Source organism: Lonchura striata, chromosome 16 (genome assembly GCF_046129695.1).
Source record: "Lonchura striata isolate bLonStr1 chromosome 16, bLonStr1.mat, whole genome shotgun sequence".
NCBI classification, from domain to species: Eukaryota; Metazoa; Chordata; class Aves; order Passeriformes; family Estrildidae; genus Lonchura; species Lonchura striata.
The window spans coordinates 8,019,411-8,047,001 of NC_134618.1; the positions used below are offsets into that span (position 1 = coordinate 8,019,411).

General features: G+C 37.3%; 1 protein-coding gene across 3 annotated transcripts; it reads right to left on the reverse strand.

Moving 5' to 3' along the window:
• ZC3H7A (zinc finger CCCH-type containing 7A) lies at positions 1-27,591 on the reverse strand. Of its 3 annotated transcripts, none has more exons than XM_021538004.2 (23): positions 27,481-27,591; positions 21,166-21,269; positions 19,949-19,988; positions 19,002-19,199; positions 18,315-18,473; positions 16,582-16,662; positions 16,454-16,495; positions 15,618-15,645; positions 14,857-15,137; positions 13,062-13,269; positions 12,046-12,110; positions 11,144-11,336; positions 9,376-9,537; positions 8,552-8,748; positions 8,218-8,315; positions 7,067-7,248; positions 6,454-6,530; positions 5,758-5,891; positions 5,250-5,355; positions 4,678-4,786; positions 3,752-3,885; positions 3,253-3,416; positions 1-1,968 (listed from the first exon to the last, which is right to left on the reverse strand). In XM_021538004.2, exons 2-23 carry the CDS (start codon positions 21,231-21,233, stop codon positions 1,779-1,781), a joined length of 2,916 nt encoding a protein of 971 aa, XP_021393679.2. In that variant the 5' UTR covers positions 21,234-21,269; positions 27,481-27,591; the 3' UTR covers positions 1-1,778. The 3 variants fall into 3 exon arrangements, with proteins under 3 accessions (XP_021393679.2, XP_021393680.2, XP_077642973.1); XM_021538005.3 differs by lacking the exon at positions 27,481-27,591 and adding an exon at positions 26,482-26,976; XM_077786847.1 differs by lacking the exons at positions 1-1,968; positions 3,253-3,416 and having other exon boundaries at positions 3,754-3,901.

Sequence of the window (27,591 nt, forward strand, 5' to 3'; positions counted from 1 at the left end):
TTAGAGAACAAGGATGTCATGTTTAGTTTTGTCTAGAATTACTTCCAATGATTTACAGATCAAGTACATTTAATAGTGAAAGCATAAAATTGAGAAAACAATTCAGAAAGGCACACGATACAATCAGGTTTTGTCACACAAATAACAGTGTCCACAGTACTCTGTCTCACACTCACTGTATCACAAACAATGTAAAAAACCAGCACTGCAAGCTAGTGTCGTCCTCCCGTGTACCGCAGCCCAGCCTGGGGGCACCAATCACTTCCCAAGAGCCCCAAGCTATGGCTGAAGCAACATGAGGTGTTGGTTTCAAATTTGTTGTGCTTTTGTGAAGTGAAAAGGACACAGCATCCATGTCGTGTATGTGTTAGCACTGAACTTTGGTTCAACACTTTTTATATAGCTAATGTATGCCCCATGACTACAGTCAAACTACTGAGGTCATTGTTAAAGCTCTTCTAATTATGTACGGTCAGCCAGGACCAGAGAAAGTACCTGGAGAGGGGGGAGGAGGAGGGAGGGGAAAAAGAAACCTAGTTTTAGTTATTTTGAATGAATGCCTGAAAGAAACTTAGTTGAGGGAAAAAAAAAAGTTAATAAGCAAACATAAATAAAGCTGAAAGCAGGAGCTGCAGAGAAGCCAAAACACAACAGAAACTCCAGTGACTGAAAAGCCCAAAGGCTCAGCAGTCAGAAGTAACCTCAGCCTGAAACTTGTTTTCCATTTCCTGTGCTCTGCAGGAAAGGCAATGGGAAGCACCATCCACCGTGCAGCTGAGGCAGTGATTCATGTCCATGTCCAAGGCTGAAAACGTGTCCCAGCACCACGTAGCTCCAAACTGCCCATCTGTATCACAACTTACTGGCTCTTTCCTTACTTCAGTGATGCCATGAGCTAATGACAATACAGAACTGCAAACAAGCCACTAGCGACACAAATACCAACTCAGTGAATGTTTAGCTACAGGTGCTCAAGCTTTTGCTAACTGGCAAATCATTGCTTTTACAAAATCTCTATCCTGAGAGGCTACATGCAGAAAACAGCTTTGTGTAAAGTTCTCTTTATTACAGGCAACAGTAGTCCATACAATAATACACAATACTGACATACAAGTGTAATCTTTCAAAATCATCATTTAAACAGCAAATACCAAGAAACAGAATTTTAACTACTTCATTTTCAAAAATTAATACTTTTTTCCTCTCAAGATCCTTTTTCAGTAAATTATATTGAAACATACAAATAGCGAAAAAATACCCATTCAACATATATTGTAGTTAAATGGTTATTTTGTTGAAAATCTTTAATAAGAAAATCATTTTTAGCAACCTACATATAGATAAGTAGCAAACTTTGTTTTAAACAAACCCTCTCCATTAAAAGATCTGAAAAATTTTCATCCATCATTTTCTTAGCCCACTAACACTCTCTTTTGCAATACCTTGATACCTTAAAGTTTTTCAACTGAAGGTCTGAGAACTAGGGGGCTTCCTAGATATTATAACCACTCTTCCCCCCTTCTATTTCCTAACTTTCTGTCCAACAGGAGGTGAGTAAGCACATAATACTTCAGATTTTTTTAATCACCACTCTGTTTCATGAGAGCATAGACAGGTCTGCTCCATCCCCCTAAATCTACCATACTTTGCTGTTCAGGAGGAACAATGTATGCCAATAAAAGCAGAAAACCTGCAGCTTTTCTGTCACATGCTTTTGATTACTGTCAAATTTTCTGGTTTATGCTTCCAGCTGATAACATGTATGTGTCATCTCAGTATTAGTTTAAATCTTTAAACAAAAAACTATATTTTCCAAAGTCATTATCACTGGGAGCAATCAAGTGGTCTTTTCTTGCTTTGCTGAGTTTCATTCTTAAAACTTGTCTTCGTTCTTCCCACTCACGGAGTTCAGCATTTCCATGGGCAAATTTACAGTTGTTTCCTTCAGTGCAAGTACCAGCAATATATCTGTTAAGACAGATTTTGAACAGTGTTTTCATAGAATTATCATGATCACTACTGTGTCTGTATTTTCTTCAGGTCATGCTTTTCAAATAAACTGTCCTTTCAAATAGTAAGGACAAAAAAAATTGCTTTCAGAAGTTAGATGACACTAACTCTGTTTAGCATTTGGTTGTATTTTTGTTTCCCACCTGACAAATATATACAGAGGACAACAGATGGCTCTTTTATTTCTATTATTCATGTTCCTGCTTAAACTGAGACACTTAATGCTTGAAACCATCAAGTTCATCATGTTAATGAATAGCTTATTATTTAACTCACTAAGTTAAAGAACAACTATTGTTTAAAAAATCCAACTAATTAATTACCCTTGTTAACTAAATTTGAGGTTAGAATACTCAGAACACCTTGACATACCAGTTTGGTGTTAAATGAGCAGTTTCCATTCACTTTATGCTGCATATCCAAGGTCTGTTATGTTCATAGCAAATCCATTTAGAATGCTACTTAAAAATTTAGTAAAGGGATATGTAAGTTTCCATGCTAAGACTACAAATAACAAATAACTTGCTTTCTCTGCTATGCAGTTTCTCGAGGTCTCCAAGACACTCAAAATCTTCAGCTGAAAATGGAGTAACAAAGGCATCTGTACCAGCAAACTGAACCTTAAACTCCAGAATGTTTTTAAAAGTTTTTAGCCTTCCAAAAGGATTCCAACAGTGGAAGGAATTTTCAACAGATTTACAAAAACAAAACACCTAACGAAGTCAGGTAAAACAGACTGCACTTAAGAATTAAAGGGAACAGCAAAACATACAACCAGTTCTGGGAAAAACCAACAGATCTTGGAAGTCCTCTTCCACCTGTTCATAAATAATTTCTAGTAACAAATACTCAATTTTAACAAATTTGGTTTGATGCTAACAGCATTTCTACTTGCCTTAAAGCTCCAGTATCACTGTCCAGCTAGGTACTGTTCTTGGGCTCTAATTAATATGCCGATGGCTAAGGAAACTTGAAATAATACCAACAATATTCACACAGCTGCAATGAACTTGCTACCATTCATCAATATCACACAGGCAGTTAATTTCGTTCCAAAATTAGGCACCTTGTCACTCCCAGAGTTCTAACATGTTTAAGTACTGTTAATTACTTCATTCTTTGTTGAAAAATGTATGCAAATCAAGAAATACTACAAACTTTGTCAGAACTAGTAACTGCCTTAATTATTTAAAGTATGAACTTTCATTTTTCAGCATTTTTGCCATCTTACAGAAGACATACCTATCACAAATGCTAAAATATCCAGTTGGAAAGCGATACTGCCAGCAGTTCTGATCATCCTCAGTGTGGAAAACCTTCTCCTTATGCTTTTCAGAAGAAATGTGACCCTGCCATTGCTTCTCGCTATTACAGTTCTTCCCACACATCCAACAATGAAAATCCACCTGTTTTACAAGGAATTTGAAAACAAAACATTGCAAATTCAGTGCTATAAGGACAGAACTTTGCCTAATACATTTTGAATGTTTTCTTTATGTTGGCCAGCAGGATATTGTTTACCTAAACAGACACAATTATTTAAACAATCACCTAAAGTTTATGATCTCCACTGGCTTTAGAAGAACTGATGTACAGTGTCAGTTACATGTAGTATAGTTGTCTAAGGAAGCAGCAAGAAAATAAGGGAAACAACCTAAGTCACTGACTGGGGAGAAAAAAAAAAAAAAAAGCCCAACAAACCCCATATGCTTGGATTTGGATTATACCCATGATTACTTACTGTAACTTCAGCATAGTCAGTTGGCATATGAATTTGCTTCCCATTTTCTCTGTTTGCCTGAGCAGGTGCATCATCTCCTTTTTCTGGTTTTTGAGTTTTTAGCCATATGTCATACAACTGCTCCAAGTCTTGAACTAATGAGAGCAGAAGCTAAAATAAGTAATTAGCAATTAAGGCAAGAGTTTGAGAACACTAGACTAAGTTTGTGGTATAATTCGGTCCGCACCTATTCTAAGAAGAAAAAGGGAAGGAAACAAATGTTGACAGTTATACAGTTCAGAGATTAAGAGCCAGGGAAAGAGGCATCTCTGGCTACTTACCAAGAGCTCTCTGTGACTCTTGAGGAGACAGCAAGAGATTACAGGTTTCTGAATGGGCACCCAAAGGACAGATAACAACTCTGCTGCTGCATATCAATACTGAATTTCAGAGAACTAATCTCATATGTGCTACAGCTTTTTGCTTTCTTGCAGACCATGATCCGATCATTTAGGTCATTTATTACTTCTGATTTTTGATGCTTTCTCCCCTGATGGGATAGTAAAGTCAGCAACAAAAAGTGAATGCCGATTCCCAGTAAATACACTGGGGAGGGATTGTTCTGCAAGTAGTTTCTCCCATGTGTAATTCCATGAATCCGTGTGTGTGCACATGGCAATACAAACACTAACTAATATTGCTGCAAGGATCAGTATTTCTAAGACAGCTGAAAAAACAACAGAGACTATTGTTAGAAAACCCAGCAAGCAATGAATACACAATACAGCTGTTTTTCTTTAATACTATTTTTGAATGCCTGATCTGGGTTTATTTAAATTCAAAGACAAGGGCACCTGCAAGGTTTACTACGATTAAAAAGTAATTGAAGTACAAGAAAGAAAAGCAGAACAGTTGGATTTACATGTTAGATTTAGTCTTCTACTTACTGCTGTTCTCCTTCATATAGGTCCACATCTCTCTCTCCTCAGGACTGTGAGCAAATGAGCAGTTTCCATCATACTGACATTTCTTGCGTGAAGCAATATGATTGCACAACTGGAACATGAATTTAAAGAAATCCTTAAGAATATAAAGCAGAATTAATGCTATCAGAAGATTTAATATTTTTTGCAGCCTGGGATAGTGTTTCCCAAGTCAAACATTATAAATAAAAATAAAAATGTGTATTTTACAAAAAGTAAACCTAATTTATAGTTAGAAAAAGAGAACTGCTGAAAATAAGTACTGTGAGCGGTTTTTGCCTCCTACCAAACAACCAGACCCCAGATATGTATGAATTATTTCAGAAATATTTACTTTCACTGACAAGTAAGGACTCCAGTAGCAACAGGAGATCAGTGCTTTTCTAAGGCTGAACGTTGTAGAAACACTGTGAACATTCTCCTACAAACTCCCGTGGGAATTTCTATAGAACTGATGAAACCAGCCCAATGACTAGTATTTTCCAGTGACTAATACCTATTTTCTTAACCGAAATATTAGTTTTAGGTTAACATACATCAAACTGCAGAGGCACTTGTTTCTTTGCAGGCAGAGGACGAATGGTCATCCACTTCTTACGTTCATTAGACATTACCAGCACCACATGGTGATCCTTGCTCCATCTGGAAACCATAAGCATTCAATGAAAGAAAATACTATTTAAAAAAAAAAGAATCACAATTTCTGCATTTCTGCACAGAAACAGAACCAGGAAAGCTCAGACAGTTTATTTTTAAAGCTTTCACCATATACTTAAGATTTAATGAAGAACTATAGAAACTTGACCTCTATCAACTATCCTCCAAAACCAAAACACAAACACTTTGGTAGCCACCAAAGTGTTTTACCAGTACCAATTATTAGCATACCACAAAGAGGTAACTCTGTTCTACCTCAATATGTTTGGGTTTGTTTTGTTTTTTTTTAATTCCTTGTATGACTCTTTCCCAGGAAGAACAGCTTCCCAAAAGAGGTTTTAAATGGCTGACAAAACAGTACAATGTTCACTGTTTGATCTTACTTACGGGTGTCTTGCCTTTGCACTACAGTATTTTTTGTTTCTGTCTGGCTCACTAACTTGACCATTTCTCCAGCATTGCCCACACACAAACTTCATCTTCAAATTAAGTGATCCATATTTCATTTGGTTCCCAAGAATCTTAAGAAAAAAAAAAAAAACACCAACAACAATAAAAGGTATTTTTTAATCTGCAAAGAAATCCATACATAATTATTAATTACCCCCTATGGCAGAGATTTCAACACATGTTGGGAAGCAGATATTACACTGCATGCCTTGTAATAGCCCAGCTTGTCATTTCAAACTAGACATTTCAACACAAAGCAATTTTTTATTGAACTTATTTCTGATTTAGGTATATGTACCCTGAAGTTGTGATAGCATGTACAAACTAAATACATCAAAGTGCTACATATTGAAAAGATAACTAATTGCCCTAGAGCAGTGGACTTTGAACTTATATTTACATTTTATGTTACCCCTGGTGCAGAACAAGCAAAACAAAAAAAGGAGTTGCACAGCAGCAGAGCACGTATTTTAGTCTAAGTGAGCAAGCTGAAGAAAGCCTACATTGAAATAGATTATTTTGAAATCATTAAAAACGTAATTTCTAAAATAAGCTGCATTATATACACGCATTAAAAAAAAGAATTATCTCTGCAGTCACTGCAAAATTAGTTGAATGGAAAAATGAAAATACCTGTGATCCATGTGCACTAGCTTCCATGTTCTGCCAGTACTTCTTTGATTCTTGAACTATAGTATCATGTGAAATACCTGTAAAGTAAGGGAAACAGTCTTTGAGTACTTATGACTGTTGCAGCATCACAGACAGGCTCAAACTGGAACGCTACTGAAGCCCCAAAGCTTTGCTCCATTTTTGTTTTTGTGTACTGTGTAAGTATTCACACATATTGTGTGATATACATTATATACATTTACATCACAGATATGGTGTTACGTCCATACACACACAGATAATACACACACACTCTCAAGAACATTGTGAGGGCATCCAAATCAAAATGTCAGCATCATCCCAATGGAAAGCATACAAGGTTTTTAAATTACAGATTGCTCATGTAAGTTAAAGTGCATCTTTCAGTATTTAAACATAATGTACTAGAGTTCTAATGCCAATGTAATTACAAAATCTACACTGTATGTACCACTCCAAAATGCAAGCTGAGAGGCACTAGGCTGCTCCTGCTTGCTTCCTGCACTGACCCCAAGCTGCTAACTTCAGAGGGAGGCAACATAAGGAAGAAGTGGCAATACAATGAAGAGTAAAGTGAGCATTTTACTAAATATACCTGATTCTTTTTGCATTATCCAGACTTTAAGCTCTACCAGACTGTGAGCATAAAAGCATTTATCCTCTCGTAAGCAGCCATAATGCACCTCATGTCTGCACAGGTCAAGCTGACACCGAGCTTGGTAAGGACGGATTTTGGAATACTTCACCATAGTCTCTCGCAAAATGTGGACAAGGCACCTGTTTTGAAAACAGTCAGTTTTAGATATTCTTTAAAATAACCATCCTTCACCACAGCTTGTTCAAATATCCTTTAAACACTTTTTACTTGAAATCAGAAAGTCAGGAAAGTTTCCAGAAGGAGGTCACATCTAAGCATTGTTTCAAGGCTGAGTAAACACACTAGACAGCACCAAACAGTACTCTTGGGAATCCAGGGTCCCTCTTCTGCAAAACATTACTGAATTCAATCCAGCTGCCTCACTGGTTTCCAAGAAGGAAAGCAGATCATGTCCACTTACAAGTATATATCCTGATCTAATTACTAACCCACATACTATAAAGGAATATTTATTGAGCACCATTTAAGGAAGAGGTGATGCAGAACAGTAACAGCCTAGCTCTTGTAGCAGCAGTGCTTCCTCAATACAGGGAACTGGAATACAAAGCAATTCCAATGCTCCCACTTACTTTTACATCATACAAAGACAAAACTCTCTTAATTCTCAAAAACTCATTTTATACTTTTACAATAATAACTTTTTAAACTTCCCAAGAATAATTAAATACACTCTTCATACATTTTTTATCAAGTGAGTTAATAAGGTAAACCTGAGTTAAAACTACAGCAAAATAAACACAACGTATAAAAGAAAGAGCAACTTAGACGTTCCTGTTTTAATTTAGCATTACACATCTATTAACAGCAATACAGCTCACTGGGTAGGATAAGCTATTAACAACCTGACACCAAATCCCATAACATTTAAAGATGAGGGTAGACACCACTAATTTTGAATAATTGATAAAGAAATAGCTCACTTTAACTTGGTTACGTTTGTCAAATCTTGCTCTTTAAGTCTGTCCTGCCTATACTGCCAAAGCATAACAGTCACAGGGAAGTTGACAACAGGTAAGAAATGAAAGTCAGTATTAAAAACTGTCCTTGCTTTTAAATTGCAACTCATAGAGATGGCATTTCAAACATACTTGTTATCTTCAAAGTCATGCATAGCAGGGTGAGAACAAGAAGATGAGTTATCCTTGTTCCTTTTGCTTATTATTCTGGGCTTGTGATCAAAACATTTCTGGAAAAAAAAAAACAAGTAATTTTACGGTATATATTTTAGACAATTAAAAACATACCTTACTCTAAAGATTTTAACAGATACTTCATTTAGTCTCTGATCTAAATGCAGCCAGATAATTACTAAATTCTGTTTCAAAAGTTACAAAATAGTCATGAACAAACCAAAGCATTTCTTTCCACATATTTTAATTATCTATTACCATTTTTATTGTGTTACGAGAAATAAAGCAGCACCTCACAAAGAAACATAAATAATCCATGGTATTCTTGAAGAAGCTGGGACACAGTCAAGTTGATCTTCCCAGGTCCTCCAAAAAGAGCTTCTCGACTGAAGGCTCCCTTGCGCTCCAGCGTCCACACATCGATCTCCTCTTGGCAGTAGGCAAACGTGCAGTGACCTGGGTACCTGCATTCCTCCTCAGCAGCCACATCTCAAAGGACAGCATCGAACAGAGCATTGCTTTTACACAACTTTTTTTGGAAATTCATCTTAAAACTTCCACTATATCAGTTTTAAATGCTTTTAATAAAGAAGTTACAGAGATCTGTTGTAAATTTGTCACTTAAATCTAGCAGAAGAAAAACCTTATGCTGAATGACTTGGTGAAAATGTAAAACTCCTCAGAACAGTTAATGCACACCTCTATCAACTGTCCTGCACAAATCTAGGGCAATGGTGCCTAGAACCCAGAATACCCTCTGCTCAAATAAAGCTGTTCACTAACCCACTAATCTTGCTTACATCCCAATTAGAGGTTCATATTGCAAAACTCTAACAAAAATGCTCTTTATTGCTGTGTTTAACAGTAATCATCCAACACTCAAAAGCAAAATTATTCCTAATGGAGAACAGTACATGGCCTGTTCTCTAAATATTCATATTAGTGGTCAAGATATAGCTCTCCTTATAGCCTTTGAAATTATAAACAATCCAAAAGCTGCCTCCTCTCCACCTCCCATAACCATAAATAAAAATTCCTTTTATACTTCACTATAGAAAAGCTAAATTGCATTACTTGGAGCATAGGCATTACCATGTCACCTTCTGTAACACCTACCTTTACATATATGATATGGTCCTACATACTGTGTCTTTGTTGGTCTTGGGCGTATTTTTTTCCATGATTTATCTTCAGAGTTTTTTATTCTACCAATTAAAATATCCTTCTTACATTTATGTTCTAAATTGGGATGGTAAGCGTAATCCAATAATTTAGGACCTGAAACAATCACAGAAAATTGCTTATACTTGCATAAATTGCATCAAATATAAACATGTCCATACACACACTGGCACCAAAGCCCAAAAGCTAAGTACACAAACACATTGTATAGAATTCCTACTTGCACCGGCAGCTCTGAAGAACCAAAAGTCATTAATGTTGAGCAAGAAAGAAAAAAAAAAAATCCAAATACTTACAAAAGGCAGTCTCAGCAAGAAAAAACTCAGAAGTTATTTTATATTTGGGGGAGGGACGCTGTGTTACAACCTTTAGGTTGCTTGGGGTCAACAAATTGCTGCATTTTTTCAAATCACAAAGTATCCATTCCAATAAACACTAGTTAAAAACTTAAAGTGCTTATGTATAGTAAGTCAATGCATGTGAAATCCAGTCATCAGTAAATGGCTCTCTTAACCTTCAATTTTTATTAGGAGAGGTACTATGTTCAGGGACAAAACACACTAAGTGGGAAGTTCATGAATGCCAAAAAGATAAATACCAATCCCAGGACTTTGTGATTTTGGAAACAAAAATATGAAGACATCAGCAAGAGCATCTGAGGATGAGCAAGGCTCAGTGAATTTTGCTATTTGTGAGACAGAAAAACAAGAGCATGATGCAGTTTTCTTTGGACAAGAAGACGATGAAACAGGAATTTCAAAAGGCAGTAAAAGCAGGAGACCCTTAAAGGCTTTGATAGAGATGGAAAGAAACAGAGGAAGTAGATGCATTGACACAAAAACTGAAGCTAGGAACACGCTAAGTACTTTCACCAATATGTTATAGCTCCAGCTTTAGCAGAACACATTCTGTAGTTTTTCAGACTTTGTAGATTTTTCTAGGAAAAATTATTTTAAACTAGGATAGAAGTTCTTCAGGGTACAATAGATATCCCCTAAAGGTCTCAATACAATTCTTTATTAGTATATTGATATCAATGATACCTGTAACTTCAAACACAATGCGTATTTTTAAGATTAGTTTTAAAATAAGCTATTGCCTTTAGAATATTGCTCTGTTTAACAGCAACAGCTCAGGCCTAAAAGATTAGTTATATTAATGACCAATACTGGTTAAGCTCCTTTAAGTCAATACAGTTGAGTTAGTTATTACAAGGGTTTGGAAGCCTCATGATTATGATTTAGAATTAGTTTGAAAGAACAATAATACAGATGGGATGTGAAGGTTACCAGGTACTTTGAACTGCAGTTCAATTCCCCATGGCCAATCAGAGAGAGTATTGCAAGTTTTATTTAGTCTTGAGCAAAGGTGTCATTCTTCACAGTACCCTGGGGTTTGGGAGGAAAGTGGATACAGAATGTGAATGACCTTACACACAGGGAAAGCGTGTGGCGATTTGTGCTGGGTTTAGAAATCAAGAAATCTATTAGGACAAGAAATAAAGACAAGAGGAATGAAGAGAAAACAGTGGTTGAAATATTTCACCAATCCTAAAATTGTGCTACATCTGCAAAAAACAAGTCAGGATTAACATGGTTTAGAAGCCAACAGTGTTAAATTATGAACACGAAGATTTTAAATGTATGCTTTTTAATTTAAAAAAAAAAAAAAATCAACCTCATCAAGCCCAATAGCTCCTTACCTTTTTTGACAAAACATAACTGGCATGCCTGTCTTAGCTCATGTGTGCCTTCCAGTGGGTTCCTTCCTGCCAGTGCCGGAGATACAGGTATATTAGCAGTTGTACTGCTAAAAACATTGGAATAGTCATTTCTAGTTTGGCCTGCAATTCCCATGTAATTTTCGGACCCAAACAAAGCACTAGGACCATTTATCTGTTGAAAGAAAGTGTATTTTACTTGATATATAGAATTTATTTATTACAATTAAAATTTAACATACTGAAATTTTTCTTCAAAGCCACAATAAGAGCTTCAAACACACATCTAAGAAGGGACATGGAGATTTTACAAAGGCCACATACATAGTACAAACTAAGCATAAAACAAGAGCCAACCAGGTAGAGGCAGAAGAGCAGCCTTTGTAAGGCTAATTATTACTCCTTCCTGGCCCCTGAGGATGCAGTCCTTCATGCTACCCCTCCCCATGCAATCAATGCCAGCAGCGTGACTGAAAATGCACAGCACGCCTGCAATACAGCCAGCAGACAGATCCTCAGACTCACAGAGGCATCTGCTCTGTTCCTGTACTAGGACAGTTCTTCAGCCTGCCTAGTGTTTGGCACTCAGATCTTAAGGGATTTTAGATTAGTTGTTTTATAATTCAACAGTATTTTACATCACGTTTTTCAAAATGGAATAATGGTTGTGACATCAGTCAAAATTTGCATACATAAAATAACCTCTGTACATTTTTTCTTTTGTTACCATTCCTTTAAGTTCCCACAGCCAGAATGCACTTTTAATTGTAGAAGTGCTATTTTTCTAAAAATAGAAACTTCAGCTGTAAAAATTCACATCTGTGTAAAGCCTCCAAGGTGTTAATATTTGAACTGGTGTGAACAAAAACATGAAAAATACGTACAAACAATGGGGAATTATTGCTGTTAAGTGTTGGTGTTCCATCTCTAGAAGCTGAACTTGAGATGTCTAAAGGAATAAAAAGATATTTTAATTAAATGAGTTCCTGAGAACATCCCATTCAAAAAATAATTTATCATTCCTGAGAACCATCAGGGGTTTGCGTTTTTCGACAAACACCAACTTTTTTTGTTTGCTACAATTAGTTTTCTTTGTTTTTAATTATGTAAAAGCCCCTTGTAAACATATGGGCTGAAAAGTTACTAGGCAATCATCTTCAAAATATACACCAGGTTACCACCAGCAGTACTGGCAGATAGTGAAGGCAGATACTGAAGCAACATGAAAATACTTGTGTAGTACAAAAAGGGCAACCAGATAAACAATATCTTACTATAAAAAAATGAGGAGATGAAAGAGGGGTAAGAGGATTCTTCAATTTTTTTATTTTATTTTGTAAAGCTGGCTTTGTTCCAAAGACAGCATAGTCCTGTAACACCGATAATTAAAGACAAAACTTTATTTTGTCTTTTGTAGTTCATTATTTGTATCTTGTTATTTCATATACCTGATCTCACTACATAATTATAGTCTGTGCAGTTTGAATCCAAGCATGTAATACTGGTATCATTTCAGAGTATACAGTTACATTACCCTTTTAGAATTTTTCTTTATTGCCAAATCATGACAAATGGTTTAAGCTGTAAGAACAAGTTTTTTAAAAAAAAAAAAGTTTGAGGGAATAGTATTTCTTCTTTGAACTTAATCACCTGAAATAAATAAATGTATATAATAGATACAGAAAAACTACACAGACGGAGCTTGGAGCATGCTTATGGAGACCCCAAGGAAACAAAAGCTTTATTTATGAATTCTTGTATACAAGCAACTATTAGCACAGCTCAAATGTTATGTGTTAAATATAACTAATAGTTGTGAAAATTAATTTGTTAAAAAGGAAAGCCACTTGGCTCATGCACAACTCACATAATCATAAAAGGTTAAATATTAATTTCTTACCTCTTTTTGGGTCACTGATTGAAAAAGTGCTTAATGGAGAACAAAAGTTTTCCAGTGAAGAAGCCAAAGGCTGTGAAAAGATTTCTGAAAGAGAAGCTGAAGGAACAAATCCTGCAGTAACTGGCAGTGTCCCCAACAAAGAGGCAGAGAAAGGTACACTAGGAGCTACATTCCCTGCAGGAATGGGTCCTCTGGCTCCTGTCGTTTGCTGGAAAAAAAAAAATTAAAAAGACTGTTCAGACCACAGTCCTGCAGAGACCTGCAGTATCCAAGCTCTAAACAATGCCCCTCTGGTGCAAGGCATTATCCACTGATCAAACACCTTAAAGGTTCAGTTACCAGACACTTACTAAGCTAGTAAGAGATCTGGATTTGTTGTATCCATCAGATCATGGCTGAATTTCCAAACTATGTTAAAAACATAGACACCAGGGAAGAGTAAGAAGAGTCAGATATCAACAGAATTTGTTTCTAAATAAAGAGAACATAATTCAAACTGTAGTACAGCAAAAGAGGTACAAGTTGGCTTTGAGGTGAATCCTCAGATCCAATCAAATGGTTCTGCAAAGGCCAGGTCACATTTTTTCTGCCCATGAAAAGTTAAATATCCTTCTGTACATTTCTGTTAAGGACATACCAAGTGGAGGAGTTTCCTCTCCCTTCCTGCCATCCCAAGGAGCACCCTCCTCGTCTGGATGTTGAGTGAGTAGGTCTGCACAGAGTCTGCCCAGTGGGAAACTCCATGCTCCCCCAGGTATCAGCCTGCAATTCACTCAGTACAGCTCACTCAATTCTATACTCCAGACTGCAGTCTCTCTTGCAAGACTGCATTTCCTCCTGGCTTTCACTGTGGCAAACATCCTAGGATCTCTTAAAAATAATTACTTTCCCCATTTCCGACATATTTTCTAAAATATGAAGTGCATAAAATATAAAATTAGAAACTCAGGTATTTTTGATTTAAAGATTTGCAACTGTAAATCAGAGCTGAATGAGGAACTAAAATCATAACTAACTGAAGAACTGCATGTGCCACAGCCTCACTTAATACTGCAATATGAATGCAATACAAAACAAATACTCCAAATGATTGGCAGGGCTAGAGCCAGTAACCTTGGTACTAAGTTCAGACATCTCTGCTCATCAATCAGAGCTCTCATTTTGATTAACAACTGCAGAACTCTGGAGGCTTCACAGTCTGCTCTAGGTCTGGCATAATGGTGTAAGTAGGAACAACACTTCCTAGAACTAAATTTCACTGGTAACTCTTCTAAAAATACAAGAACTCAGACTCACAATGGTCTATTTCTGTTCAGCTAGGTGGTGGATCTGGACCAAGTTCTGATTGCAGAGATACCATTGAGCATCCTAGAAGGCCACAGCCCAAGTACTACTCTGCTGCAAAGCTTTTTGCTCGTGTTTAACTATAGTTTCTACAGCTAGAAGGTGAACATTCCAACACACCGTTCATGTTCTAAGGCAGTTTATTTGCACAAAAACCTCCCAAAAAACTACACTAGCCCAGATTTCAAATGTCCAATTATTTTTTCACAGTACTTACTCTAAGTAGCATTGGTAGTAGCATAACAGTATTTCTGAAGTAGTAGCAGTCCTGCTATCTTTACAGTCACATTTACAAGAATCTGAACCTGAAAGAAAATCAATCTGACTATGCCCAAAGACAGCTCAACATAACTAGGAAAGGTAACACAAACATTACCACTAGCCCACCTGATAAAAATATGAGATCCCACTCATAGAGTCTCTAAAGAAAGAAAACAGAAAAGAGTCTTACCATTACAGTTTCATCCGGATCAGGCACAGAATCAAGTAACTCATCAAGTTCTTCTCCAATAATTATATCTCCATCTCCACAATCTAAACATGCTTCTGGCATGGAGAAAGAAACATTCCCTCCATTTGCCAACACTGTAGAAGGCAAAGGAACCTTCTCCATCTGAAGAGGCATAACAGTAGGTAAAGGTGGTACAGGTACTGGTGACACTTTAGACACCTCAGAAACAAAGTTTGAGGAAGAAGCAGCAGAAGCCATCTCTTGTTTCTGGTCAGATAAATCTGAAATAGGTAAGATGGGAATGACTGGAACCTTTGTTCGAAGATGTGAGAAGTTCTTGCATAACTTTCACCCTGACAACAAGGAGGGTGAGAGAGTGAAAAAAACCACATTAAATGTTTTCAGCTTCCAAATTATGTATATCTTCATCTCAATGTTTATTTATTACTCAAGCTAAAACAGACAGAAAAAATTACAGACCTGATACTTTAGTAAATCTTTGGCATAGTCTCCCCTCCCTATTTTTCAAGCTGAAGAGGACAGCATGGAGACAATCACTACAGGAGCAGTTACAATCATATCAGGTTGAGGAGGCCAAAGTGAAATCTGCTCAGCCACTTAAATATACAGTTTTAGAGATAAACAGATCAGACTTACATCCCAATACTTTCAGATGAATTTTCTTTCAAATTTTCCTAATACAATGAGATATATATGTCATATCTAGCTTCCTAGCATTAGTAATGTAACACAAGACTCACCTAACTCAATATCTTCTACAGAAGAATTCTGTAAATGAGAAAAAAAATACCTCTCAGCCACAAGAGCCATTAAAAATTTTCAAATCCATATTCAGAGACAAAGAATATAAGCCCTCTCAAATTTAGGTTTTATAAAACCTCAAATTTATGAAGTCTAATGTAATTTAAAAGTCAATTATTTTTTAGATAAAGCATCCATTTGCAGACTGAATTTCACTCATGGTATCACTGAAAACTTGCAACCAACCAACCAACCACAGTGAGAGTGACACTTCAGGAATGAAAGAGTCTAAATGGAATCTTAAATGAACTGTTCCTACATTTCCTCATCCCTTTACAGCTAAATTTTCTATATTCCTGAGAAAGAAGTCTGTAAGATAAAGATGAACTCCTCTCCACTACTGCTATTCAGACACATTACAAAGAGCAAAATAAATGCAAGTTCAGCTGCTAATGAAGATCAAATTTGGACAAATGCATATAAGGGATTTTATACCAGCACCCTTCATTTCAATAATTGTCAACTATATAAAATAAAAAATAAACCAATTAACTTCCTTCTTGCCTCAGGACATGAAAAATAAATACATGCATTGCACTAGATTTAATCTTTTAGCTAATATTTATTCAACAAAGGTAACTTGAATAATAATCTTAATGTCCTAATCAGCCATATGTATACAGCAAAACTGAACATAATAGAACCTGAAAGTCCCAAATAACAGCCTCTAATAAAAAATGTCACTTGCACTAATGTGCCTTTATCATCATGAAATTATGAAAGTTATTCCCTGTAGTTTACAGTCAGCTTGCACTTGGAACATGTAAAACCTTACCTGAGTTGATGCATCACTACAAACTGAATTTGACGAGGGTGGCTACAAAGAAAAGATATGTTCAGTAAATACAAATTTGATATCAAAAGAGGGAAATCTTAACATAAAATGTTAAAATAAAAACTTACCTTTGCTCTAACATATGCTTTCCTTATTTTTAACCCTAGTTTTTGAGCTAGTTCTTGGGTAAGCTTAATCACACTTTCATCCTAAAAGACATAAATAAAATTTCATAATTTATATGTACTGTCATCAAGGAAAGACATCTGTTTATATCTCAGCCTGTATTCTGCAAGATTCCTACATGCAGGATGTCTTCAAAACGCAGCTTTATTCTTCCACAAACATAGAACTGAAACCTATATCTGAAAATATATCTACCCTGAAGGAGTAACTATGTTGACAGAAAATGGACAGTATCCTCCTTCTCCTTTTATCTGGATTTAAAATAATATAAAGGCTTTCCAAAACCAAAGAAATTCAAAGAACTGTTTTGTTGTGGTTTTTTGCTTGTTGTTTGGGTTTTATGGGTTTTTAGTTTTGTGGTTTTGTTTTTTGGGTTTTTTTTATGGGTGGGCACTTTTTGTTTATTTGAGGAGGGCATTTGTTCTTTAAGAGGATGGGGGCTTATTTTGTTGTTTTGATTTTCCACAAATTGAGGGCTATATTCCTGATTACCATATGAGTTACTACATGACACTGATGAATATTTAATGAGCACTCTGTATTTCGGGAGGCATTGCACCATACTACTAGAATTTAAAATGTCACTGTATTTCTCTCTGTCCTACAGTTATAACTACCTATTTAAATCATTTTAAGATTTAGTATTCAGATCACGTCCTACACCTAGAAAAAGCTATTTATAAAACTTACACAAAGGCATATTAACCTTAAGCAAAAACCTTCAGATCTGGAGGTGCAAAGTGAGGATCCAAAGTCCAAAGTTACACATTCAGATGAACTGTTTATGTCTTTGGAAGCACAAGTGAAACCTTCTCTCTATCAAGAGGCAAACCTATGCCAAATACTTTGGCTAGTGTCTCACTGTAGTTTTGATGCAGTAAGGTGAATATGCAGCAAGTCAGTAATTTATCCTGTGATCAGTCTATTTTGAGCAAAGCACGTAAAGATTCCATCAGCATGTAAATTCAAATTAGGAAGGCATTTCTGAAGTGAAATCTCTTAATCATCCTCACTCACAGCATTTTAGTTTGTGTTACGAAGGGTCCCAGAGAACCAAACTGGGTTTGGATATAACTAAAGTCCTGCAGGAATGCACTTGATGTACTCCAGCTCCTGAAAAACCCAAACAAGCAAAGAACCACAACCCAACCACACAAACAATCATGGAAAGCAGATCCTCAGGAGCAGCATTTCAGTCTACACATCATCTCCTACAGCACACAGTGCCTGCTAACACATACAGAGCCCAAGATTCAGGGTACACAGCAAGTGATTCACAGTGAGAACAATGCACTGGTAGCAACGTTACTAAACACTTGGAAAGCTAAAATGCAGTTATCAAAAGAATAAATGTACATTATAATTATGGTGGGGTTCTCTTCATGTCATAGAGAATTTTAAACAATTAATTCAGTGGTCCTAGTGCTTATTGCAAACATTCATAGCACTTGACCCCTAATGCATTTCTTCTGCAGAAAGTTAACACAACAAACTGAGCTTGGGGACTGTAATCTCTCTCCTCAGTCTGCACTTCCACAAGAAAAAATAATGTTTCGAGGAAGAAAAACTATTTTATTGCATTAAAAAACTACAAACTAGAAGAAACAATCTTGGTCTTGAAATAAGTGTATGTATCAAAACTTTTAAAATAATCACCAATATACAATTTACCCACCTGTGGCACAGCAAGAGAACATTTTGCTACAGCATCATAAGCCTTCTTATAGCTTCCCAATTCATTCAAAGCTTTTGCTTTGCGATAGAGAGCTCTGAAATTGTTTTCATTCAATCTTAATGCTACCTCACAGTCCTCTAGAACTTTTTCATGCAAACCCTAGGAGGAGAAAAAAGAAAAAAAGCCACCAATCAGAACAATTATCATGGAAATAGTGAATTTGAACTGCATTGGATGAAGGTATTGAAGCTGCACTCACCAAGGCCACCACTGCACAGTGCATTTGTAAGTTTTGCTAAGTCACCAAATTAGGCAACTAAAAACAAGCAGTGCCATCATTACGTAAAATCCAGTAACAGTTACAAAGAAAATTTAGCTCTTTCACAAGAGCCATCTTGTTCCACAGAGAAAGCAGCCAACTCAGTGCAGTCAGCAGTGTAAATGGATAAAAATACTACTCCATCAAATTCCAAGCCCAGTATGACACTTTTATGTTAATTCTAGTATTAGTAACTAAAATACCTCAATTATACGTGTAAAAAGCTTTTAAAGAATGTGATAAAGTGATGATTTGAAACATGTCAATCTTCAAACTGCAATCAAGAGCTTTTCACTCGATAGACTTTGTGTCTTCATACCCTGTTTACATCCTGTTCTGAAGAAATCATCGTTTAAACAGGAGCTTACCATATTTGAAAAACACGCGATCCTGTTCACATGCAGCTTCTCTAAAACATCATCAGAAACATGGATTTCTTCTGAATTAGCATAATCAGCTATGTTTATAGCTTCTGTATAGTGACTCAGTGATCCTCTCCAGTCACCTTCTCGATATACATCATTTCCTTCATGAAAAAGATTTCTAACAAGATCTCGTATAAATAACTGCAACACAGAAAACAAAAACTCATCAACACCAGTTGCTTGTTTATCTTCCATACTTCCAAGGAAAATTTTAAATAGAAAATGTGTACTGGTAACTCCATGGAATCAGAGTGAAATGCAAAACTTTTGTCTACATTAGTGTTTTTCTTCTGACATTCTTCCAAGACAACCTCAAAGATCTATATACATGTTCCATATATTCTTTCAGCAAGCAGCAGCCATAGCAACTGACAAAGCAGGAGAACACAAAAGCTGCTTTGCAAAAAGGATTTTTTCATCAAAATGTGAATGGCAGTATTTTTATCTAATGTGTTCTCAAATCCAGTGAAATCACCTACTACTGGAAAAAGAAATAAAAAGACAAGTCTGAAAATACAAGTCAAAATTATGCAAAATCATAACATTCACATGTTCTGAAGGTTTCTGTGACTGAAGTCCTTTTACTTTTGCTGTGCTACTCTGAGCTTTACTCAGAATAAAACATTGTTTTATTCAATTAACGCCCCAAATTCATCCACAATACCAGCAGAGAAAGACTTCATCTCTACTGCTGTATGAGTAAATTCAGGACACCCAAACATCTGAATATCTGTATCATAATGTTAGTAGTTGTCCAGTTCCAATTTTGAGACTTTTAAAATTATCATTCATATTATATCATCACCTAAATGATGACTAAAACCAAGATGACAATAATAATATAGGCCAATTTAAAAACCCTTCTGGAAATTAAAAAGTCATTTCATTACCTCATATTGTTCTTGTGTCCCTGGATAGGGCAAAGTGGATCTAGAAAAAAAATTAAAAGCTTCACTTATTATACATATTGCTTAAAAGACAATCACACTGAGGAACACTGGTTCTTTGTAAATAGCAACCTTGCTTTGCAATAGGCAAATCTCTGAATATTGCCCATAGCCTGCACTGAACAAGGAAAAGTGCTGTAGATTATTTTTGATTAAAAAACTGAGCTTTCTTGTTATTAATAGCTTACTTTCTTTTGAAGTTATATAGTCAATCTGAACTCTGCTGTTTAAAATGTATTAAGGATTTGCATGCTTTGAGAGTTTTATACATCACTGTTCTTTGTTTAAAAGCAATTTCCTTCCTCTCCTCCCCTGTGCAGAACCATGTTAGAGATGAGAACTGCAATCTTCTAGTAAGCACTATAAAATGACAAATTATCTGTCAAAAACCCACATCTATTTTCATTAAGTCATACCAATGACATACAACAGGAATTTTAAGAGTTCTTTTGTATGACATGCAAGAGAGATTATCTCTAGGCCAGAAAAGATGTCTTTACTTCTACATTTCAGAAGAAAAGCAGGAATCCTTTCCTTTTGCATACAGATTAACTGAGATTCTGTCTTTAAAAAGTTTTTAAACGGTCTGGGTTGGGGGCGGGGGGGAAGTATGGTTTTTGGGTTTTTTTGTTGGTTGGTTGATTTTTTGTTTGTTTTTGTTTTCTAAGAATGCCATATATGAGGAGTGAGCTAATATGAAATTCCAAAATGATTTTAAGGTAGTCAGGATCTTCAAAACAATTTGGCATTGACCCAAATGAAAATTAAATACTCAGATGATTTCTCAATATCTTAAATTTTAGCTCCAGAGAGTTAAAACATTTAGGTAGTGGTGAACAAATACATCCCTTTCAATACTAACCTGATTTTAGGTGTAGTTATTCTTAAAGTGGATTATTTTTCTACTCAAAACCAAAAAAAGATTAAGGGCTACTTTTTCTCAAAAGCAGGAAAGGAGCCACCTTTTATCTTCAATTTGCTCTCTTTAGGAACAAAGAGAAGTTCTGTCTTTTCTTTAAAGCTGCTCCCTGTTTAAAATATTAGTGCTAGCAAATATTCTGAGGAAAAACACAAAAGGCCTTTCCCAGAGCCATCCATCTAATATAAATATATATAAACATGTAAATGAACATGCAAGAATAAAAACAACAAAATCATACTCTATAAATTGGAGTCCTTTCTTAATGTCCTGTTGTCTAGTGCTTCTCTCTTCCGAGACATTGGACATGTTATCCTGAACATCCACTTTTCAGATATGCCACTCCTCAAAAAGGAAGAGAGATAAACAGCTGTTATAATACATTTCAGTGTGCATTTGGCTCAGAAGGACCCACTCTCACATCAACACTAAGTCCACTGTACAAAGATGATTCTGCACCAAGCTTGAGGAACCATTGCAGAAACTCCTGACACAGCTGAAGCACCCAGAGCAACAGAGGAAGAAGCCCCAGGTCACAACCAACATCCCTCCCATCAGTGCCCAGTTACACAGTACTGCTGCAGAGAACCTTTTTTCCAGTTTGTCATTTATCTTTGGTTTCCACTCATTTCCTCCATAGTATGCAGAGTCCTGTCAGTGCAACTGCACCAAGCTACAAACCCATCTTTTAAGGGATTACTGCTAAACTGAGCTGCAGTTCCATACTGTCCCCTTGTAAGAGCTTTACACTTCTTTTATTTGCATGTTGAAGTGGAAACAAACACAAGATATGTATTAATAAAAACCAAACTGAGGAGAAAGCTACCATGAAGTCTAGTTCTACAGCATCTCATCATCCCCCAAGCACTAACATGAAATTAGAATCAAACACTACTGCTTTATTAATATCTACCAGTCAGCCAAGGTGAAAACTTTGGACACTTTTCCAGTAGCAAAGACTACCTACTTCACTCGAAAAACTGAACTACTTCAAGGTAATTCCACATCATCAGCTTGACATTGCAATCCAATTTGTTTCAATCACTGATTTTTTTTTTTTTTTTTCAGTTTGTGTCTTTAATTGACTGAATTTACAAATGCTCAAGTTAAACAAGCCAAAATGTTTAACTTGTTAACATTTAACTTGTTAAGGTTATGCTTGGGCATAACCTTCAATGTAAGGCTATTTGAAGTATGCTGTCACAATTGTACATGGTTATGCCCAATTGTGACATGAGAATACAACTTATTTTTCCAAAAAACAACCAGTAGGACAAAGTTTTATTCCAAAAATACTCAAGTCCAGAAAAAGGCTTTTAGCTAGAGAAATTGTGTACATTTTGTGAAGAAAATTACTTTTTGCAGGAATTTATAGTTACAAAAACTGAACTACATGCAGTACAATTATGTTAGTCCTGAAACTAAGTTTAAAAAAGCCAGTATTTTGTGCCAGGTTGCCATTTCACATCAATGGCAAAAGAATGAAAACAAAGTAAAATGAAGAACAAACTAACCCCCAGCAAACTCCACAAAATCCCAACTGAGGACAGAAACACACTGCAGAAAATACCCTACTTTCCTTGAATTATCTGGAATAAGGAAGCAAATTAAAAAATCTTCAGCTCTAATAATGTTTACAAACCTTTCCAAAGCCCCTTAAATGAATGTATGAAGTCTAGACTACTTCAAGTCGTTATGAGTTAGTCCTATTGTAATACATTCCTAAAATGAGCATAAAAATTAGTAATTTTCTGGAGGTCACTAAACAAATTGGAAGCACTCTGAGGTCCCCATTTCACCTCAATTCCCACTGTGACCTCAGTAAGAGCAAGCTTTATAAAAACCACAAAACTAAAACTCAGTCTTTAGATAAATATCATGGACAGCTGTGATAGTTCACTAACAGGAATTTCTCAGCTATTGCTTGCTTGGGTATAGAAATAGCCCTCAGTAATCTACTTTCCAAGAGGAACTAACGGTTTTTAATGTAATTTTATGCATCACCTTTTCTTCTATAAGTTAATAATGCATACTAGACTTTTGCTCTATGATAAAGTTTTTAATAAATAACAGCATATCCACTAAGAAATCAAACTGTAAATGCCTAAAGGATACTTTATTTTGCATGTGGATAGTTTTTATTTACTCACTCATGGATTAGGTTTTAGAATTCAAACAAAATCTTTTAAGAATAAGAAATTATCACACTAATCAAAGAAAGTGGGAATAGTAGCAGATGTTTTCCCTCAAAACTAAGCTTTTAAAACCACATTTTAGTCCTGTGAATTAACAGCTGACAATGTAATACCTTGCCACACAAGAGTCTTGCATATGCCACAATCTGGGCAAAATTAAAATCAGCTTTACTAATTTTAAGAAATCCTAGTATCCCACCCCAACTTGCAATGACATGAGAAAATTCCAACACAGTGACACATGCATTTACTTATCACCTCTAAAAGAATTATATATAAGGAATGATTAAAGAATGATATATTGAACATGAGGATGTGCACACCCCATTTTTCCACAACAATAAAGTTAATGGAAATGTTACAAACTGGCACTGCATACATAAGAATAGCTACCAAATGATGAACATATGTGAGTGCTGAAATTTATTATTCGAAGTAGTTTTCTATTTTTTTCCTACTCATTTGCATGCACAAGCTATTCAGGCAAAAATTTATCTTTTCTTAGAATACTTTGACTGTCAAATTGCCCCAATATTTTATGATTTTGCAGAGGATTTAAAATTGTTTCAGACAGCACCTTTAACATTATTTCTTCCACCCAAATTTTCCTTATATCATCTGAAGCAACCAGAAACACATTAAGACTCAGTTCTATACAAGGCAAATAACAATCAGTCTTGCCTTTTAATGTCATCCATCCACTTTCCAAGATGAAACTCCCACCTATGTAGCAACAGCCCTTCCCTTTTTGCAGGGACAGAATTTAAAGAAAAATAAACTTACGTACATACATACATTTAAATAGTCTAAATGTTGCTTTCTTGCTTGAAAAATTTCTAGAAAAGCAAAGCCTGTACTTTTGCTTTACTCTTTGTGCAATGCACCGAGAGAAACAACCTAAAATAAAGAAAAAATAGTACAGGAGCTGAAAAAAAAAAAAGCAGACTAATGTATCACTAATTAACATCACAGGCAGAAATTAAATGCAGTATTTCTACAACTACTGCTATGAGAGAATTGAGCTATACAAGCTCAATTTACTAAATGTAGTAAAGAACAAAAAAGGCTGCCTAGACATTTTAAAGAACAATTTATCTGTTTTATCTTCATCACAGGCTTTAACTCATCCTGTTTCTCAGGAGCAGAAGCCAAGTGACAGAAAGGTCTCTGCCAGGAGCCAGTGACACCTTTTCTCACAGATGCTGGTCCACCCATACAAACAGAGATACAAAGGACAACAGGTCTGTGCCAGTGCAGGCAGGCAGGAACACTTCTACTTCTTTCTTCCATAAAGCCACTTATGGCTCTTATTGGTTATTTCCCTTCCTTCCAGCCTGTGGCAAGATAGTTTTATTCTTTTCTGTATTTTAGCACTTCTAAGGCATTCAAGGTACATTTTAAGGGACATTCCGATTATCTAGTATATACCATGTGCCATATTCAGTCATAAGGGTGTTGAGTACAATTGCTAGACTATCTTTGCAAAGCAAATCTCTGGAACACAAGTGAATAAATTTATACAGAATGTAGAAATTGAGGGTTTTTTGTAGAAAGCTTTGGCTATTGTAAAAAGGAAGGTACCAGTGTGTAAAACTATAGAGAGTTGAGCCTTTACATTTCTAAACTGCAGAACCAGAGAGCAACTATATACAGTTTGCCATGCCCAGTGGAAAATTCAGTCCCACAGGACAGGGAACTGGGAAGGATCTGATCCTTTCTCCTCTTGCATAGAGTTTTGTACATTACTTATTTAGAGATGAGTGGAGAATGCCGTGAAAATGCATAACATCATTTGGGGACCAGAACTACTCCCCCTGGGAATTAATGACCTTCAACTGACCAAATAATTCTGTTATTGTTTGTTATAAGTATCTGTGCTCTGGCTATTATAAATACTTCAAGTAAGTATACTCTGCACCTTCAGGCCTAAATGCTAAAAAAACTGGAAGTCAGTGATCCTTGCTGCTTTTCTCTCCCTACAGAGCTAAAACTTAAAAAGCAAGGGTACTATATAGACGTGTTCTTTTAAATTACAGGAGCATATCCTCCTGACATGCATCACTGAGGTCACTTATAAACACATAGGTGACCGGAATCTCAAATTTCTATACAGTACAAAGCACATGGAAAATTTACTGCAGTTGATAGATCTCTATCAGCCTCAATGGTTCAGCTGAATTAGCAAATAAAATCACACCAAGTGAAGAAATCCCTCCTGTATCCTAGCATCAGCCTTCTCCCCCTCGATTCTGACAGAAACGAACCCATCATCTACACCATCATTTTGTCAAAACTTTGGTCAGAATCTGTGCAACCAGAAGCCCGTGTATAAAATGACACCACAAACAATTCACCACCACAAACAATTCATCTGTTTCCATACAGGAAAACTACTCCAAAGGAGAGAAGTTGCACCCTAGAATAAAGGGAATACTGCAAAGAACAAGACTGAAACAGAACAGCAGGAATGAAGATAGAACTAAGAGACAGGCAATATAAATCCCTCTCACCTACTGGAAGCAAAAGCCTATCTCTGCTGCTACCTCCTGCACCACTAACAGCAGCAACAAGTACAATACTTTCAGGCACCTGGATCCAAAAGCTACATACGGGTTAATTCCCACCCCAGGGGCACAGGAAAGCAGAACTCTGCCTCGACAGAGCCAAGTGAGGACTGGCACACACGCAGCTACACCCAAATCACTTCCTCAAGAGATGCCACCCACACAAACACCTCCACTATCCCCCACTCCAACCCAGCCAAGGATCCAACTGGCCACCGAGCACGTGCCATTACAGAATAAGCCTTGCCAGAAAGCAGACTTGTCAAAGCTGTTTTATTTCCCATCCCAACCATCTGACAGATTAAAAGCATAATCACAGATAATAAACTACAGTGCAAACTAAAGCCTGCCTTACAGAGATTGTAAACTGCTCATCAGACTTGGACTGGCATCAAAATAAGGAAGGGAAAATAGAAACTTTAATACAAAATCCATACAAAACAAATGTGTTCCTCAGACTGCAAAAGCAGAGAAGATTTTATGCTCATGTTCACGCATTATTGAGCTGTTTTATAAGACACTTCAAACATGCAAGATGCTGTGGGAGAAACAGGAAACACATTACACAAGACACATTTCAATAGCCCCAAGTTAACTTCTCTGCTTAATCTAGTACTTCTGGCCACAATCACTGAGTTCTGTTATGTCAGCTCAAAAAAACACCTAACACAGACATAATGCAGTTCCACCTTTTATTTCTAAAAAGTGAACTTGACTGCAGTCAAAACAAAATATCTGAATAAAAGAAAACAGAACATATAGCAGTAATTTAAGATGTACTAATTTCCCACTCCTTACCTTCGGTATTTAGTTGCATCTCCTCCCACTTCTTCCCTACCCACAAAATAATAAGAGAGTTTTCAAGATTTATTTTTTATTTCCACAGCTGTACTACATTTTTTTTTTAAATCCATGTAAGAAACAGGAAAGAACAAAAACGCTTTGTGAAGTCATCTCACTTCCCTAGGAGATTAAGAAGCAGGACTGGAAGACTTCGGTTTACAGTTCTCTCAGATACTTCAGTAAATAGATCCAAAAACCTAACCGCAGGAAGAGCATCTTACCAATAAATCCACATTTATCAACAGGGTTTAAACCAAGATAAACCTTTCATACTCGATTTTGGTCACTACAATCGACAACATTCGAGTTTCGTTGCTGTTTCTGGCTGTGCGGGTGGTTTGGGGTTTCTTTCCCACTTCCCGTAAGCCGGTTCTGACTTTCCGTACCCAAACGCTTGCAGCGCTGCCCGCCGGAGCTGCCCGGGCACGGCGGGGCACCCACGGGTGCGGGCACGACAGGGTCACCGCCGCGCAGCCGTGAGCGCGGAACCCAACAGCTCCTCCGGGGGCCGCGGCCGAGGACGGGCCCCGGCCCGGCCACTGCCAGCGCTCTCCGGGGGTTGTTCCAGCCACGGCGCAACAGGAGCGCTCCCGACCCGCGGGCTGCGCTGCCCCAGCGCGCCCGCCCGCCGCCTTTGTTCGCGCCGAGCGGCTCCGGCGGCGGGGAGAGCTCTCCGGGGGCCCGGCCGGCCGCGGCCCCGGCGGCACCGACAGCGGCCGCGGCCGGGGGGACACACGACCCCCGCCGCGGGATGGGCGCGGAGAGCCCGCGGCTCCAACTCGGCGGGGAGCGGCGGCCCCGCGGCGAGGGAAGGGACGGGCGGGACCGACTCCCCGCGCCCGGAGCGGGGCGGAACGGCAACAGGGCCGGCCGCGTCTGGGCACTCCTTCCTCGGGCGGAGGGTGCCGCGGCGGCATCGGCATGCGGCGTGTCTGTCCCTCCCCCCGCCCGTACCTGCTGTGAGGCCGCGGGAGCGCAGCGGGAGGCGGGGCCGGCGGGACGGGCGCGACAGCGGCGACGGCGATAACGACACCGAGAGCGGCGGCAGCGCCTCCTCCGCGCCGC

Bases quoted from the DNA above. Each gene is read 5' to 3' on its own strand.
- ZC3H7A (XM_021538004.2), bottom strand. From the start codon at position 21,233: ATGTCCAATGTCTCGGAAGAGAGAAGCACTAGACAACAGGACATTAAG. The intron at 19,989-21,165 runs GTATGATTTTGT...TTTTTTTTCTAG, and splicing joins AAAGGACTCCAATTTATAGA to ATCCACTTTGCCCTATCCAG. The intron at 11,337-12,045 runs GTACGTATTTTT...TTCTTTCAACAG, and splicing joins GCAATAATTCCCCATTGTTT to ATAAATGGTCCTAGTGCTTT.